Source organism: Tripterygium wilfordii, chromosome 19 (genome assembly GCF_013401445.1).
Source record: "Tripterygium wilfordii isolate XIE 37 chromosome 19, ASM1340144v1, whole genome shotgun sequence".
Lineage (NCBI taxonomy): Eukaryota > Viridiplantae > Streptophyta > Magnoliopsida > Celastrales > Celastraceae > Tripterygium > Tripterygium wilfordii.
Genome location: NC_052250.1, coordinates 4,555,786 through 4,572,611, shown reverse-complemented (window position 1 = coordinate 4,572,611; position 16,826 = coordinate 4,555,786). Strand labels below are relative to the sequence as shown.

Here is a 16,826-nt window from a genome sequence, read left to right as displayed (position 1 = left end):
CAATCATCACTCAAATGTAGGGAATAGAGAAGAACTGACGCGTATATTTCCATTGATAGACCAAAATAGACATGATATATTGCACCTCAACCTAATATTAATTGTCAAACATTTTACGTACAACTTGAACAGCCGAATAGATAAGCAATTCTCTGAAAATGTCTATTATATCTTATAGTAACAGTTCAGAAACCCAAACAAGTTGCAGCCAAAGACAGTCCAGGAATATCATGCATTAAGTTGGAGAAAATTCTATCTATTTTCTCGAGCTCGCTGCATATCATATGCTCCCCATGGGCCAGGTCCAGCTCCAGCTCCATATGGAGGGAAACTTTGAGCGTTATTTTGTACCTGAAATTTGAGAGGAAAGGATAACATATCTGATTGCCTCCTAAAACATAATAGTATCTTCCATATATATCGTCATATGAGGATATCTGCATGCGGACAAACATTCTGAATGAACATATAAGCACAAACTGAAAGTACGTCAAGTAGTAATACTCACGGTGTTCAATCCATAACCAGAAGGATAAGAATTTCTGGCATAAGAAATTTCAGGATTGCCATAATCTGCGCCATATCCTGCATCTGCAGAACATTTATTAATAAAACTTAAGACTTAAGAGCCACCGAGAGTGTAAATAAAGCTCCACAATTAAAATTATGCATCAAGAATACGACATAAAGCCCCACAATGAAAATGATAAATCAAGAATACGATACCAGCGTCTACTGAGGAATTAATGCTACAAAAAGATCAAGCAATTTTTTTTCTTTCCTTTGAAACATGCACTGCCTCAATCAACTTCTCTTGCCAGTTACAATTTACTCATATCCAGGTTATAGAAGAAACAAATACACAAAGGGCAATGCGAAGGTAATTCGGGCAGGTTAACTTTTTAATTCAAATTTCATATTTCCCTCCCTATTCCCAACACACACTACAAAAACAACATATCAAACATGAGCCACAACATTAGACCTAATTTCCTCACGGTTTTAAATGACGATAAAACATGGTTCTATTATCATCGCCGATTTGGTACTTTTATTATTAACAAAACAAATAATCCAACATTGGACCTAATTTCCTCACAGCGCTAACGGAAATCAAATTCTGGCAGAATACAAGCTAAAAAAACAACACACGGCCTCAACCAAGAAACCTCTAAGGACACATGACTCTCGACACAGATCCTCAGTCTGATCCCACCGACACATTCTCACTATGCCAACAAAATTATCCTCTGTTTCAAGCACCTCACTTATCATAGAAGATGGATATTGTGGTGGTAGCCTCCAAGTTGTTGGGGTTTGTGACCTTCTAGAAATATGAGATCAGCCTAATGGTGCAAATATCCGGTTTGGAGGTCAGGTATTTTGGCTGATCAAGAGGAGGTGGGAGGTAAGGTCATGGGTTTCCTGTTGAGGTGAGCTGCTGCCACCATAGCGGGGCCCAGCTCCTCTCTTCATTTTGTTACCTCTCTCTCACTTCCTCCTATTTGTCTGTTCATTTAACATCCCCTGTTTTCGATTTTTCATTCTCCCAAGACACAGATCTTACCTCTTGACTTTCCTTGACCAGGATTTTCTTCTAAATTCCAATTAACTTTGGAGTCCCCATACTGAAGAGCAGTTGGTCTTTTTCTGTCACAAAGTATTATTGATTATTCTGTCCCAAGGACTATTGCAAGTTCAGTTCAAACTTGAGTCACCTCACTAAACAAGAAGAAATGAAAATCAGGGTGAATTTTCCTGTGAAAATAATATTCTCAAGAAGGTTGCAATGTAATCCTAATTTCTTGGCCAATTGGCTACCACATAGTCCTATATCAACTTCGCCAAAAGTTGCTTTTAACATGAATACTATTCAGAGACAGTAAGACGCCTCTTGTTTCACCGTAGATGGGCAAGTACTTCAGGAAGAAGAGGTTAACATTATGTGGGAGAGGAGCTCGCTTAAAGATGTTCTCAAGGCTTTCCACTTCATGATGATTTTGAAAAAGTGCCATTCAAAAGAATAATTGGAAAAAGTACAGTAGAAGGGCTAAAGGGGGAGGGAGGGAGAAAGGGAGAGGCTCAATAGAACAAAAAGAAAATCATAAATACATATATGTTTATGTTCCTCATTTGAATACACACCTTATAATCTATTTTCTTTATTTATTTCTTTAATGGAAAAAAAAAAGACGTTATTTAAGGGCAAAAAGGACTGTTTCAGCTCAGCTTCTTTCTCCTCAAAAGAAATTGTTGTTTCTTTGTTGCTCTTTTCTCTATTTATTTTTTTTAAGTGCAAAAAAGACATTATTTAAGGGCACTACGGAACTGCACAAGAAAAGACTACAAGCAAAAAGAGAGAAAAGAAGCAAACAAGTAGCGAGGCTAATGTAAAAGAGAGCTAGACACCATCTAAGATGATATACTAAAAGAAATTGTTACAATGTCAAGAAATCTAAAACTTGACTGCAGATAGCCAATTTGTATGAACTGGTGCAGCTCAGGTTCTTTCTCCTCAAAAAAGTTGTTTCTCTCTTGCTAAACCAGCCAACAAGTAATCATCAAGGTACACCGCAAAATTCTTTTCCAAGTGTTAGAATATGTATAAATGATGTGAAGTGCCCCAACCCAATAAGTGAACTTATTGGGTTGAATGGCGAAGTAACTAATCTTAACATGGTATCAAAGCAAAGGTCTTGGGTTCAAACCTTAGCTTCCACAATTCAAAACACTCATTTGTTACTGCCCCAAGTGTGGGCCTTTATGCATGTTGTTGTTGCCCCAAGTGAGGGCCTTGTGTGAGAGTTGCCCTAATGTTGGGGCTCAATTATTGTGCACATGTAGGGCTTTTAGATTGCCTAGCCCACATGTGAAAGGAGCATTAGAATATGTATAAATGATGTGCAATGCCCCAACCCTATAATTTAACTTATTGGGTTGAATGGAAAAGTAACCAATCTTAACACCAGGCATCTCAATAGCAGATCCAAGCCATTAATTTACCATCAAATAATTACTAATAACCCAGCTGACACCAATCAATCTCCAAATGTTATTCCACATCCTCCAAGCCCTGGTGCAGTGAAGAAACAAGGGATTGACAGTTTCGGAGTTTACTTTGCAGTTTGCACAAAGATCATTTGTTGGTGATTGTGAAACCTCTTCTTTGCAGAAAATCAATGGCTAGCATTTTACCACATAGAGCGTCCCACGTGCAAAATACTCTTTTGGTGATGTTTTGGCTTTCTAAATATTGACCCATGGAACATTTGGTCTTCCTCTGTGATAATTCATGTTAATAGATCATTGTAAAATATCTTACTGAAAATTTGTTAGCAGTAGTAAGAGCCCAGCAGATCTTATTTTCATTGTCAAAATTAATGTTTTGACTGTAGATCAGCTGCCAAACCTCACAGAACATAAACATCACCAGCAAGTTAGTAAAAATCGCAATCATGATCATACGATTTTACGATCATGACCATAGGTTCCGAGCAGAATAGTGGTGGAATCATTACCATCTCAAGATCGCTTGGAATCACAATCAGAATCAATAAAATTGTTAAAATCTCCTTCAGTTGTCTTCTTCGCTTGAAATGGCTATACCCATTTTCTTCATCATTTCGTCATCGTCTGCAATCGAATGCACTGAATACAGGCGCTGGATTTGGGTCTCGGGATGGAAGCATGGAGACGTGTAGTTTGAGGGAAGAAGCTTTTTTATTGTTAAATGAAAGGTGGGAAGATGAAAAGGTTATTTGGGATCAAAATCAAAGAAAGATAGTTTCCTACTTTTATATGCCCAAGTGTTGTGTTGTCCACTACTCATCATTCTTTTTAATAACCCCCCACGTGTTCACTGCCCTTCCATCCCTTAATATGTATTTTGGTGATAAGTGTTTTTTGTTGGACAATTAGCAAATATATATATATTTTTCCTTGTAAAAAACATTTTGTAATAAATTATTCCTATTTTTACATAGTATGTAAAATCTTATGGTTTTACGATTCCAATTTTACATCCCTTCTCCGATTCCGATCCGATCGTACGAATTCGCTACCACTCACTGATATAAGCCACCTTATCTCTTACCAGATTATAAATGGCTGGAAATCAATCTTTGAGATAGTATCTGCCAGCCCAGAAATCATAACATGATCTCACCTTCCCACCTCTGCCCACCTAAAAATGCAGAACCTGCACCAATTATCCCATCCTTTTCTGATATGCTTCAATAAGACACAGTCATGAGCTTGTCTACTTTGTTTAGATATCCATTAGAGCCATAGTTAGCGAATACCATTATTCTCCACAAACGATCAGTGTTTTGACAATATTTCCACATCCACTAGCTCGGAGATCCCTATTGAATCTTTGAGAGGAGCGATCTCTAGACAACAACCAAAGATTTTTTTGGAAGTTTGATAATGTGTCAGTTGATTATATTGATCTTTCTACTTCCTTCTTTGTCTCCCCATAAATCTCTTCTGAAAGAGGAAAAGAGAGATAGAATATCCTGGTAGATCGGATAAAGTACTCTTTATCAGAGTCAATCTTCTGGCCTTCAACAGATGCCCTTTTTGCCAACCACCTAGCCTCTTTAAACAACCTCACTACTACTGGACACCATATCAATATACCCTTCAATTACCACCAAGAACTCAAGAAGAACTCTCAAGTATTGACTAGGCAAAGTATCAATTCATCAATCAAGGGCACCTACCGAATCATTGACGCCACAAGCAGGACCAACAGAGACAATTGAGCATTGCTAAGATTAACTTCTCATCCTGTCACAGCTTGAAAACCCAACAAGATGGCAAGGAGTTTAAGGATTTGATCCATAATTGCCACACATATGACCAAAGTATCATTTGCATAAAACAAGCTTGAAACAGTCACTTGATCTCTTCCAACCCCAATTCTGGTACCATGAATGAACCCATGTTCCACCGCCTTATCAATCATCCAGCTTAGGGAGTCCATTACAAAATGAAGATGAAGGGAGAGAGAGGCTGGTCTCCCTGTCTAACCCCACAAGTAGACTGAAGAACTACGAAGCAACACGATTTACAATGACAGGAAAGGAAGCTGTTGTGACATCTTCCAATCCACCAATGTTTCTTTTCCTCTTTCTTTTTCTGTTTTGCTCTCGATTAAAAATTGGAAGCTTGTAAAATCTTTACAGCCATTTTTATCCTACTTCTTCTCTCAACTCCTAAGCATTATTGCAACAACATTTTCCAATAATAAAAGGTCATCTGAGAACAATAAGTTTAAACTTAAAATAATTAACAATTAGACATAACACAGAGAAGTGCGTACCAGGATTCACAAAACCTGCGGCAGCTCGCGCCCTCTTCTCAGAATTAGAAATCTCAGCCCGAAGCTTCTCTAATTCCCGAGCCATTGATATCAGTTTATTCTCCATCACCTGACCATGTTGATAATTCTCCGCGTAGCCTTTCTTCTCGTACTCAATAGCAGCTCTACAAACCAGAAAACTACATAAATCAGCAAATAACAAAGGTATAGGTATACAGTTAAAGTCATAGATTCTGCTCCCCTCAAAACAAATTTTTCGTGAAGTTATACCTTGCACGCTGCAGTTCCAGTTTCATATTCTCAATCTCCGTCTTCAAAGCCGGCACCTGCTGCAAATCTGCTGTAACTCGGGCCAAGTCTTGGCTCATCATTTGCACCCTACCAGTGAGTTCCTGCCTTCCTTCTGTAAGTTCCTTAATGTCACTATTAAAATGCGCAAGCTCACTTCGCATAGAATTGACCCCTCTAACATCCATCTCCAACCGAGCAGATTTATCATACAACTCCCTCATTTGGGCATCCGTTTCTGCCCGCAAAGAGTCAGCAAAGTGTGCCATCTGTTGCAACTTGTGATGGGTAGTCTCCAACTCCTGTTTCAGTGCTACATGGGTTGTGGCCAGACGCTGATTATCTTCCAACAAATTGTGAATATCTTGATTTTGCAGTGCGAGGTGCTCCTCGATCATCGCAGAGTGAGGCGGAAACCCTCTATTGCCACCCATTCCGAACTGGGATTCACGCAGTTCTTCAAGAAGAGCAGGATGAGGCGGAATTCTGTCATAAGGAATTTCATCCATAGCTGGTAAACCAGTGTGACGACCACCTTTCATCGGGAGAGGCGGTCCGCGGTTTCTTCGAGACATTGAGTCTCTACGATTCAGAAATCAAAAAAAAAAAACTGGATTGAAAGATCAGATTCAAACTGAGCAACCCAAATCAACACAAAAATAAACGAAGAAGGTGAACCAGACAAAAATGCCCTAGAGCACTAGAAATTAGGGCTTGGCTACGGGAATTTGTTTTCCAATTTAATGGAGTATTTTGTTTTCATTTTAAATATCATATTGTAAATTTCCTGAGGTTTTTTTTACTAAAATATAATAGTGGTAGTGGGTGTTTTTATACCGAGGCTACCATGAATAAGGACATTGGCCTAAATATGATGTAGTATAACAAGTGTCATTGAATATCAAAGAAAATGAAAAAGATTCTCACAATTGATATTCCCGTTACCGAGTTGGACCATAGGATTCAAGTAAATTCGTGGATTCTACATGTCCTACATAATGCACATGAAATCATGTGCATACAACTCAATAGTTGTGATAATTGGGATACCAACTATTGGGATCCTTATCATAATTGTAAATCAAAAAATACATTGCTTGATGACATTACGAATAGAGTAATTACACTACCACTATTTCTTCTGGGATGCAGAAATAGTACTTCGAGATCTAGAATGTGTTCAATGTCTTTTTTCTTCTTCGCATAAGTTATTTTGGCAAAAATCTTTTTGGTTCTTAAAAAGAGACTGTTTGTGAAGGTTCAATTGTCCAAAATGAATTTCTAGTTCTTTATTAAACAAGTTTGTAAAAAGAAGAAAGTTTTTCTCGACATATATAACTATACATGATGAAAAAACTTTTATGTAGGCTACTTAGGCATTAACAAGGTAAGAAGAGTTGTTTTTTCTTTGCGTGATGCAGTTAATGATACAGCTGCCACTGTAACCCGTAATTGGTGAGGGACATCGTATCATTAAGGTTACAAGTAATAAAGTGAGAGTGGGGCTACCATGGAGTCTTAGATATACAGGAGGTCGAGTATGTGGACGTGGTCATGCTTTCGATGTTGCTGACTTCACTGTGCATCATTTACAGTAATTGACAAGAACGAGGCTAGTCCATTTTCCATCCCCACCACATGGACTCTACGGACTAGGAAGAGGACGTACCAATGAACTTTCTTGATTATTTTAGACATAATTTTGGATAATTGCTTATCGTAGATAGTATTTGTACACGTAACTTGATGTTTTTATGGTGGTTTGGTAGCCACATAGCATTTATGCTAGATACAAGCATAAATGCTTTGTGAAAAATGTTTACCAAATAGACCCTAAAACTAAATATGAGAAATTCGTGAAATTAAACAAGAACAAAAATAAGAAGCAGAGAGAATGCGGCTCTCCAACTCCCCCTCAATTGTACTAGAAGACTCCCTTTTATATTGTCCACAAAAGCTTCCTTCAAATTTGGCACTCCTCCTAGTTGAATTCATATTCTTTGATTTCATAATTTCTTTCGAAAAGGTTTTTTTCAATTGCTCATCTTTTACTTTCCATGTAAGTCTTCCCCCTCCTTACTTGACTTTGTTTCCTTCTCTAATTCTCTATCTTCTTTCCTCTTACGGTAGTGATAGTCATACATAGGTTTGGTGTACATAAGGATACATAATGAGATGGCATACTGACTGGGATTGCTTTTGGGAGGCTGACTATGCAATTTTAAAATTCAAAATCACAAAAGGAAAATAAATTTTTTAGCTGGTTTTGTGATTTCCAAGACCAAAACCCTCCAACCTCTGTAACCGCATACGAAGCTTCCAAAATCCTCCCAAGCTTCTCTCAACTACTCCGCCCATGCTTACACCTCAGACAACCATTTTTCTTCTCCGACGAGAATTGTCCGTGACAACCGTGGTCGGAATAGAGCGTATTTATAAATTTGCATCGAAGAAGGATCAAATTCTGGCCTAGTCTTGCTGAAGTTGGCTTCATATCGACTAGCAATCCACAACCAAGGTAAAGTTATTCACTTTGAAAGTTGCTTTTGTTTTTAAACAATGTATTTGACGTTTTTATGTTTTTTTTTGGGTATTCAATTAACGGAATAAATTTTGTAGGTTTGATTTATTGAACAAGAAATTTTCAATTTCTTGAACCTATACTGGCCATTATTGAATGGTTGAGTTTTTTTGTTGGATTCCATTTTATAGGTAGAACAAATCTTTGATTACACTATCACTTTGTTTTGGGTATCTAACTACATTGCCCATTATTGAATGCTTTAATTTTTTTTGATGGGATCCATTTTGTAGGAAGAAGAAATCTTTGATTACACTACCATTTTGTTTTGGGTATATAACTACACTGCCCATTATTGAATGCTTTAGTTTTTTTGATGGGTTCCATTTTGTAGGTAGAACAAATCTTTGATTACACTACCATTTTGTTTGGGTATAATATTAATGGAAGTGTATTTAGGTATTTAGTGTGGGTTTCTGTTGTTCAATCTTGTTTGTTGGATTCTCTATACGAAACCTATAATTTAGTTTGCCATCTGGTCACAATCTGGGACAATTGCAATGGGAACAATTTGCTGGGCCAGCCAAAATCAAGACTGGGTCCTATTTACAAAAAAAGTCAAGCCAAACACGTATCTCAATACAACCACATCAACAAAACACATCTCTCAATAAAGCCACATCAGCAAAATACAAATTTCTATACATTTTTCCTTCCCACCCAATATGGAGGCCAACAAATTCTCATTCCCTCCATATTGTCCACAATAAAACTACACCAAAACACAATTTTCCAATACAACCACACCAGCAAAACACATCTCCCAATACAGCCACATCAGCAAAACACAAAACCCAATACAACCACATCAGTAAAACACAAAACCCCATACATATTTGTTGGCCCAGACAAAATAACACCATTGCAAGTGCTCTAAGTTCCAAAATACACTGCCAGTATTTTGTTTAATGGACAGCTGATCGTACTATATTTTACATATTTTTTATACCTCAATTTACACTTATTTTTGTCTCTATTTATGGGAATGGGACATGAATATTGCATAATTTATCTTCGGTTTCGTTTGTAGGTTAATTTGTACAAAATGGTGAAAAAAGTATTTTTAGGACCTATGATTTAAGCCCAACGTAGAAGCCCACAAGTTCAAGGATTTTTCAAGTTCAATCCTAATCAAACAAGAAAAGAGGGATTTGTAAGGTTTCCTAAAAAGAAGAATAAGAAGAAAATCAAAAGAAGACAAATTAAGCAAGGAAAGGTGGCGTTACTGTTGAAGGAAATCAAAGACAAGTGGAGAAATAGGAAAGCAATAAAGAGAGAAACTATATATGTGGCCGTTTGAGTAGACACATTCTCTAGCTTTTGTTCTTGTTTTTGTCTCTAGCTTTTCTCTTGTTCTTGTTCTTGTTCTTGGTTCATGATGTTCTCATGTTTAGTTTCCTTGTGTTCTTATAACATGAGTAGCTAAACCTCTTTGCTAGGGCTTGATGTAGCCTAGTATGATTATTGCAAGTACTTCAATTAATTGAATGCATAATTTTGGTTCATAATTCTTGTCTTTAATTTCTATGCTTAAAATCTATTGTGTTGTTTGGTTGATTGGCCACCAATTGAATGCTCAATTAGATTCATCTAGCTAGGACTAAGGAACGAACCGAATTCACGTGTCTTTGTAGAACTGGAATTAAGGAAATCAATTGTCGACTACCATGAACAAGGTTTAGGGGATTGATTGGTTGTTATAATTCTTTAGATTGTAATGAGTTGTTAGCCTTGGGTTAAAAACTACGAACCGAACAAGATTAATCCATTGTTAATAATATTTGTTGGCACCGCGAATGAACGAACTAAATGTGTTAAATGTGTTTTTTGTAGGGTAATATATTTAACTACACTGCGAATTTAATAATGTATTTGACTTGATTTCTGTAGTTTGGTTTCTAGGTTCCATTTTATAGGCAGAACAAATATTTGATTAGAGTACCAGGTTAGTAATGTATTTATTTTGTATTGACAAATATATAACTACACTGTCTTTGTGCATAATGTGGTTGGCTTGAATAGTTTAGTTTCCTTACTTGATGGGTTCATATTTTCATTTAATCATAGCTTTTAGTTCACTGCTACTGTGCATAATGTTGTTTTCAATTTTCATAGGTTGTCTTGTTTGGGTATACTATTAATGGAAGTGTAGTTAAGTATATACTATGGGATTTTGTTTGTTCGATCTTGTCTGTTTTTCATGATGGGTTCCCTATATTGAGCTCACGAAACTTGTACTTTAGTTTGCTAGATTGGTCCAATTTTTTTAATATGAGCAATGCTATAACTTCACTTTCATATTGCGTAATGTATTTGTGATGTCTTATTTGTTTGTGATGTCTCATTCTATTATTTAGTAGTTTATTTTGTTTCATGGTTGGTTTGAAAAATATAGTTAACTACACTACCACTCTATAATGTATTTGGGGTAATTTTTCCTTCCATTTGTTCTTTAGAAAAGATATATAAAATTACTGTCACGCCTCGTTTCAGGTGGGGTCGTGAGATAGAAAACACACATATAAAATTCGACGAACGTGGCGCAACATTGTAGTACAATGAGCACCAACCTGCACACAAATCAACAATTGTCCTAAGGAGGCCTCAAACGACACTAAGCCTCTAGAAAACTAAGATTTCATACTATCAAATACTTGAAGACCTTAATGGTCAATCTCAAAAGAAAGTAGCAAAACATCCAACAAAATCAGAATACTAAACCTCAGTGGTCAATATCGCAACGGAACCAAAATAGCTCAAGTCAATGATGACGAAGAAGTATGCCCAATTTAAATAGTTTAACAAGTCTAAATCCTAATAAAGACAAGAAATATAAATCTAATAGACACGGACTACACTGCATTGTCACGTCTCCGGCAGTTGATCTTGAACATCCTCCTGACCTGAGGGGGAAAGAAGAAGAAGAAAAGAAAGGGGTGAGCAGAAGGCCCAGTAGGGAAATAAAATTTAGAACAATAAACAACAAGAAAATAGAACTACAATACCAGAAGGAACTGTACTAGATTCGGGCCTCTATTAAGATGTACAGCGCTCAAAGTGCCAAGAGAATATAAACATGGCATGTAACAACAAGAATATGGATAAACAATTGCAAGGTACAATAACCAATATGCATCAATGAATGCAATTTACAACATATATATACATTTCAATACTTTTTATATTTAAAACAGCATGTGGAACAATTGAGGCACACCGAAGTACTCCTTGACCAAGTGTATACAAGTATACGTAAGGTCACAATCACACACAAGGGAGGATCCATTTAAGGAAAGTGTACTCCCAAACAATAAGGATATTCGGACACCTAAACTGGTAGTGGGTTGCACACCCCACACCGAACAATGTGATACAACAACACAACCAACAATTGTCCACAAAACTTGGCTCAATATATGCCATATTTATAATACAATTCAAAACATTTACAATTCAACAAATGATATAGTTTCTATATCATTACAATAACTTACTTTAACAATAAATTGTATCTCAAACAATTTACCATAAATTAGTGACTTTGAATGAAATCACAAATTCCTCTTTAATGCATCAAAAGAATTTACTACAATTTAAATCCTTTATGCAATATCTTTGTTTCAAAACTTATTGTAAAATATGATAAATGCAAGATGGTCTAGAGCCACAATAACGGACTAGGCCACAAGAACACATCCATGGAGGAAGACAAATAATAATAGAGGCCAACAATTATCCATGGACAACAATCAAACAATTGTAGGAACAAGGAAGTTTAAAAATTTAGGAGGGTCATACAATGATTCAAACAAGGTATAAAAAGAATTTATCAAAAAGGATAAAAGTTTTTCCTACAATGATTAAATATAAGACATATAAAGAATTTTCCAAGAAGGTGGTATTTTCACTACAATGAATTAACACAAGGCATAGAAGGAATTATCAAGGAGGGTAGAAGTTCCCCTACAAGGATTAAATACAAGATCTACAAAGAATTATTAAAGAGGGTGGTAGTTTCCCTACAATGAATTAACACAAGGCATAGAAGGAATTATCAAGGAGGGTAGAAGTTCTCCTACCTCTTGTAGACACAAACTTCACAAGCTTAAGCAATAATCTCCAATTATTATCCAATGAGTCAACCTAATGAAAAATAACATATTATAACTTTATTTATCAAACCCAGCAGCAATTTGACCAAAGCCCCAAATCGGTTCAAATACCCTAAAATTGAAATCTAACAAATTTCCAATTAAATTTGTATCTAATGGGATCATAGTTCTTACCAACTTGTAAAAATCTTCAAAGATAGTTCCTAATAGACAAAAGAAAGATATTCAAGTGTCAAATTGCCCTTTGTTGTAGACCCAAAAAGTTCAAAGAAAGTCTCTTGATTTAGAACCCGTTTAAATAAATAAAGGTTGTGATGGTTTCATACCAAATAAGATGGTCGGCCGGAGAAGACGAATTAAGGAACAACCACTGCACTATTCATGCAGTAATAGCTTGAGGTTTTGATTTTTTTTATAAAAAGACCCCAATGCCCTCCAGTTTTACCTATTTACAATTATGTCATATGCTATTTACAACTTTACCATTTTATTTAATTGACAGTTCTTTATATGATTTAACTCACTTTAATTTTATTTTTTTTTCCGAGTATACAAGTATAACCTCTATAATATTATATGGCTCAATGGATCGCACTACTAAGGTCTCTTGTCCATTTTAATGGGTCCACAAAATATGGGGCATTACATCCTTCCCCACTTAACAAAAATTTCATCCTCGAAATTTATCAAACTTTCTAAACTTAAACACGTGTAAGTAATCGTGCACAAGACAACATGTTTACTACTCAAGAATTCACAACACACAAGAATTTCAAACATTTGGGGTGTAACATTCTCCCTCACTAAACAAAAATTTCATCCTCGAAATTTAAAGATTCACATACCTATTTGTGGAAACAATTCGGGATATTTCTCCCGCATTTCGAATTCAAGTACCCATGTGGCTTCTTCCATCCGTGATGCTTCCATAAGATTTTGACTAAAGACACCGTCTTTGATTGTAACGTCTTTTCTTGGCGATCCAAAATGTGGATAGGTTTTGTTCCACATAGGCCCCATCCCCCATCAAGTTCACCTCGGACCAATCAATTGCATGTGATGTGTCCGGTTCATATTTCCGCAACATTGACACATGAAACACATTATGCATCGTGGCAAGGTTTGGTGGAAGTGCCAACCGATATGTAACTTCCCCAATCCTATCTAGAATTTTAAATGGACCAATAACCGAGGAGCTAATTTGCCCTTTTTACTAAACTGCTTAGTTCCACGCCTTGGAGACACTTTAAGAAACACCTTGTCACCACATTTAAACTCAAGAGGTCTTCTCCTCCTGTTGGTGTAACTCTTTTGGCGCTCTTGAGCCGCCTTCAACCTTTGTCAAACTAATCTAATCTTTTCGGTCGTCTGCTTCACGAGTTTAGGACCCAAAAGTGTACTTTCACCAACTTCAGCCTAACATAACGGAGATCTACATGGCCTACCATACAAGGCCTCATAGGGAGCCATACCAATGCTACTTTGATAGCTATTGTTATAAGCAAACTCCATAAGAGGTAAATGCTCCTCCCAACTCCCTTTGAAGTCAAGAACACATGCTCTCAACATGTCTTCCAAAATTTGGATTGTACGCTAGCTTTGTCCGTCGATTTGTGGATGAAACACCGTACTAAAACACAGCTCGGTTCCCAACACCCGTGACTTCCCCAAAATTATGAAGTGAACCGCGGATCTCGATCAACACTATCGAACTAGGAATACCGTGAAGTCTAACAATTTCCTTCACATATAGCTTGCTAAGTACATGGAGAGGATTAGTTTTCCTCATTGCCAAGGAGTGAGCAGATTTTGTCAATCGATCAACAATCACCCAAATTGACTCATGCCCATGCGGAGTTTTTTGTAACCCCGTAACAAAATCCATTGTGATATGGTCCCGCTTCCATTCGGCTATAGGAAGTGGTTGGAGTAGCCTTGTCGGCTTTTGATGCTTCACCTTCACTTGTTGACAAGTAAGACATTTGGACACGAACTTTGCCACATCCACCTTCATCCCACTCCACCAAAACTGTCGACATAAGTCTTGATACATTTTGTTCCCACCAGGATGAAAAGTAAACTTGGAGTAGTGAGCCTCTTTCAAAATATCATCACGAAGACTCTCATCCTCTGGGACCACTAACCAGCCTTTGTGCCTAACACCAACATCAATACCCCGTACCCAAGTCTCGCGAGGTGTGATACATGACTTGTCCTTTGCCTGAGCATCTAGAACCCTTTGCATCAATTGGGGTCTAGAGACTAGGCTGCACAAACGCATTCTACCTACATTTTCCGTCGGCTGTAGCTTGAATTCATCAATAACCTCTAAGAGACTTAACTCTTGAAGTAACATACATGCCACTTGTCCTTTCCTGCTCAAGGCATCGGCCACAGCGTTGGCCTTGCCTGGATTGTAATATCCTGACCCAATTTTTTTACACTATTCATAGTATTTTGTCGCGTTGATCGAGGTGGAGTGAACCTCGGTGATCGTGAACCGAGATTGGGAGAGAACAAAAATTAAATTAAGATAAAAATTTGGAAATATTTTTTATAAATAGAGGATTTTAAAAGAAATTTTTTGACGCAAGAATTACTCAAAAAGGGTTTAAATTGGATTTATTATGAATTTTTAAAGTTAATTGGATTTTTACCTTTTGTGAGTGACGTTTTCGTAAAACTGCAGGGATTACAGTGAAATTTTACATTAATAAATTAAATACCCAGATTTTTCACTATTTGCAAAATTAGCCTCGTCTTCATATGTCTCTCATACGTGGGTGTTTCTCTGTCATGGTGTATTTGTGATTTTGGCGACGGTGACGGTCATGGTTGGTACCAGAAGAAGTGCAGGGCTGGTACCAGAAGAAGTACAGGAGTGAGACAAGTATAACCCAAGTGGAATCACGTTGATCGGAGCTATGGTTAGGGAGATACGAAGTTTCAAGTTTCCGGCCACCATGGGTTTCTTTCGTCGATCCGGCCGATTCCGGTGACGGTTTGGCCTGATTCAAATACCTATGAGTTCGTCTCTTCGAGCTCTTCAATTTGGTGTGTGGCTTGGTCGGTTTTGGTGGCCGGATAGTCGGTGGCACCATTGAGTTTGGTTAACCCAAGTTGACCGAGTCTGGGCGAATTGACTCGGTTGACTGGGGTGTTGACTGGTCTGACCCAGTTTGGCATTGTTTGACCCGGTTTGACACTGTTTGACCATTGACAGTTGACTTTGATCGTTGACCATAGTTTACCGAACATATTTTCATTATATTTTCGTATACTGTGTTTTCCAGTGTAGACGGTGATCTCGGTTGAGGTTCGGAGCAAGTTGACTTTCGGAGTCAGGGGTTTGTCAAGGACGCGTGGTTGGTATTTGTATTCCGATTTCCAGGTAGGGGTTTCTCTGTCTCTTTTGTGTGATTCTAAAGTTCCGGTTTCATGGACTCTTATTATATTATTGTTTTGTCGATTTCCATGGGTGAAATACGATTTGTCTGCATGTTTTATTTATATTCCCTGTTGATTATCATTGTTGGTATGGTTCTAGGAGTGGGTTGATTAGGGGTGGTTGATGTTGATTGTTGGGCCCATATAGGAGCCCAATTTATTGGATATGGATTTATGATGGATAATACAATAGACCAGAGAACGTACCTGTAGATTGTCTGAGATGAGTTGCATGACATGGGACGCTCTCTGGTGTAGGCTATGCTATCGGGATATCCGATCCTCATCCAGTTTCTATGTGGACCTGGACTGGGAGACACCCTACGGGGATTAGGGTGGGTCCATGGGTGGATTATGGATTACGGATTACGGATTACAGATTATGGATTTTCGTGTACGGATTATGGATTTCTGGACGCCGATGTTTGTGGTTACGGTGCTGTATAGCCTTATCGGCTACGATGTTACTTTTTTTTTGATCAAAATGTAAGAATATATTAAAGATCAAAAAGCGAAACAAAACTGGAGAATCCAGAAAGTTTATATACACAAACCATAAACCCTGACAGGTCAGGGAAAACAATTGAGTGCAAGCACCCAAACAAACCCTAACTAAACATTACAATAAAGGTCAGTAAGCAACAACAGAGGTTATCCAAGATACCAGAAAGAAAAACAAGGCTCTTGGATAACCTTCCCAACCCGCTCATCACCAAAACCCAAAAGAAGTAACTTGGCAATCAACAACTCTATCTGGAGAAGCCATAAAGGATTCCAAAAGGCTAACACTCCAGAAACAGCACCACCAGCCAACCAGTAAAATAGAAAGCCTTAGAAGGTGAGTTAGATGCGGGTGATGGCTGTCAATGACTGGATGCGTGAGTAGATGTGTAGCCTTGAGCCGACTCTTCTAGCAGGGTAGGAGATTTTGGTATTGTATTTTGTATATATTATACTGTTTCGTGTGGGGTAGATACATTATATTGTTCCATTGTTATATACGTACCCCGGTGGTTTAGGTGTTTGTATATATGGTATATACTGTTACCATGACACATTGTAGGGGTTATTA

At 37.5% G+C, this 16,826-nt stretch overlaps 1 protein-coding gene across 1 annotated transcript; it reads right to left on the bottom strand.

The window, feature by feature from the left end:
- Positions 1 to 17: 17 nt before the first annotated feature.
- Positions 18 to 6,366, bottom strand: LOC119985963 (protein FLX-like 1). Its single transcript, XM_038830467.1, has 4 exons — positions 5,597 to 6,366; positions 5,327 to 5,490; positions 509 to 591; positions 18 to 351 (listed from the first exon to the last, which is right to left on the bottom strand). The coding sequence occupies exons 1-4, from the start codon at positions 6,187 to 6,189 to the stop codon at positions 253 to 255; spliced, it is 939 nt and encodes a 312-aa protein (XP_038686395.1). The 5' UTR covers positions 6,190 to 6,366; the 3' UTR covers positions 18 to 252.
- Positions 6,367 to 16,826: the final 10,460 nt, after the last annotated feature.

What these genes read in the sequence shown, in the direction of transcription:
- LOC119985963 (XM_038830467.1), bottom strand. Translation starts at nt 6,189, where the DNA reads ATGTCTCGAAGAAACCGCGGACCGCCTCTCCCGATGAAAGGTGGTCGT. An exon ending in CGCAGGTTTTGTGAATCCTG is followed by an intron (nt 592 to 5,326) that starts GTACGCACTTCT and finishes AATGTTCTGCAG; the next exon opens with ATGCAGGATATGGCGCAGAT. An exon ending in CTGGTTATGGATTGAACACC is followed by an intron (nt 352 to 508) that starts GTGAGTATTACT and finishes CTCAAATTTCAG; the next exon opens with GTACAAAATAACGCTCAAAG.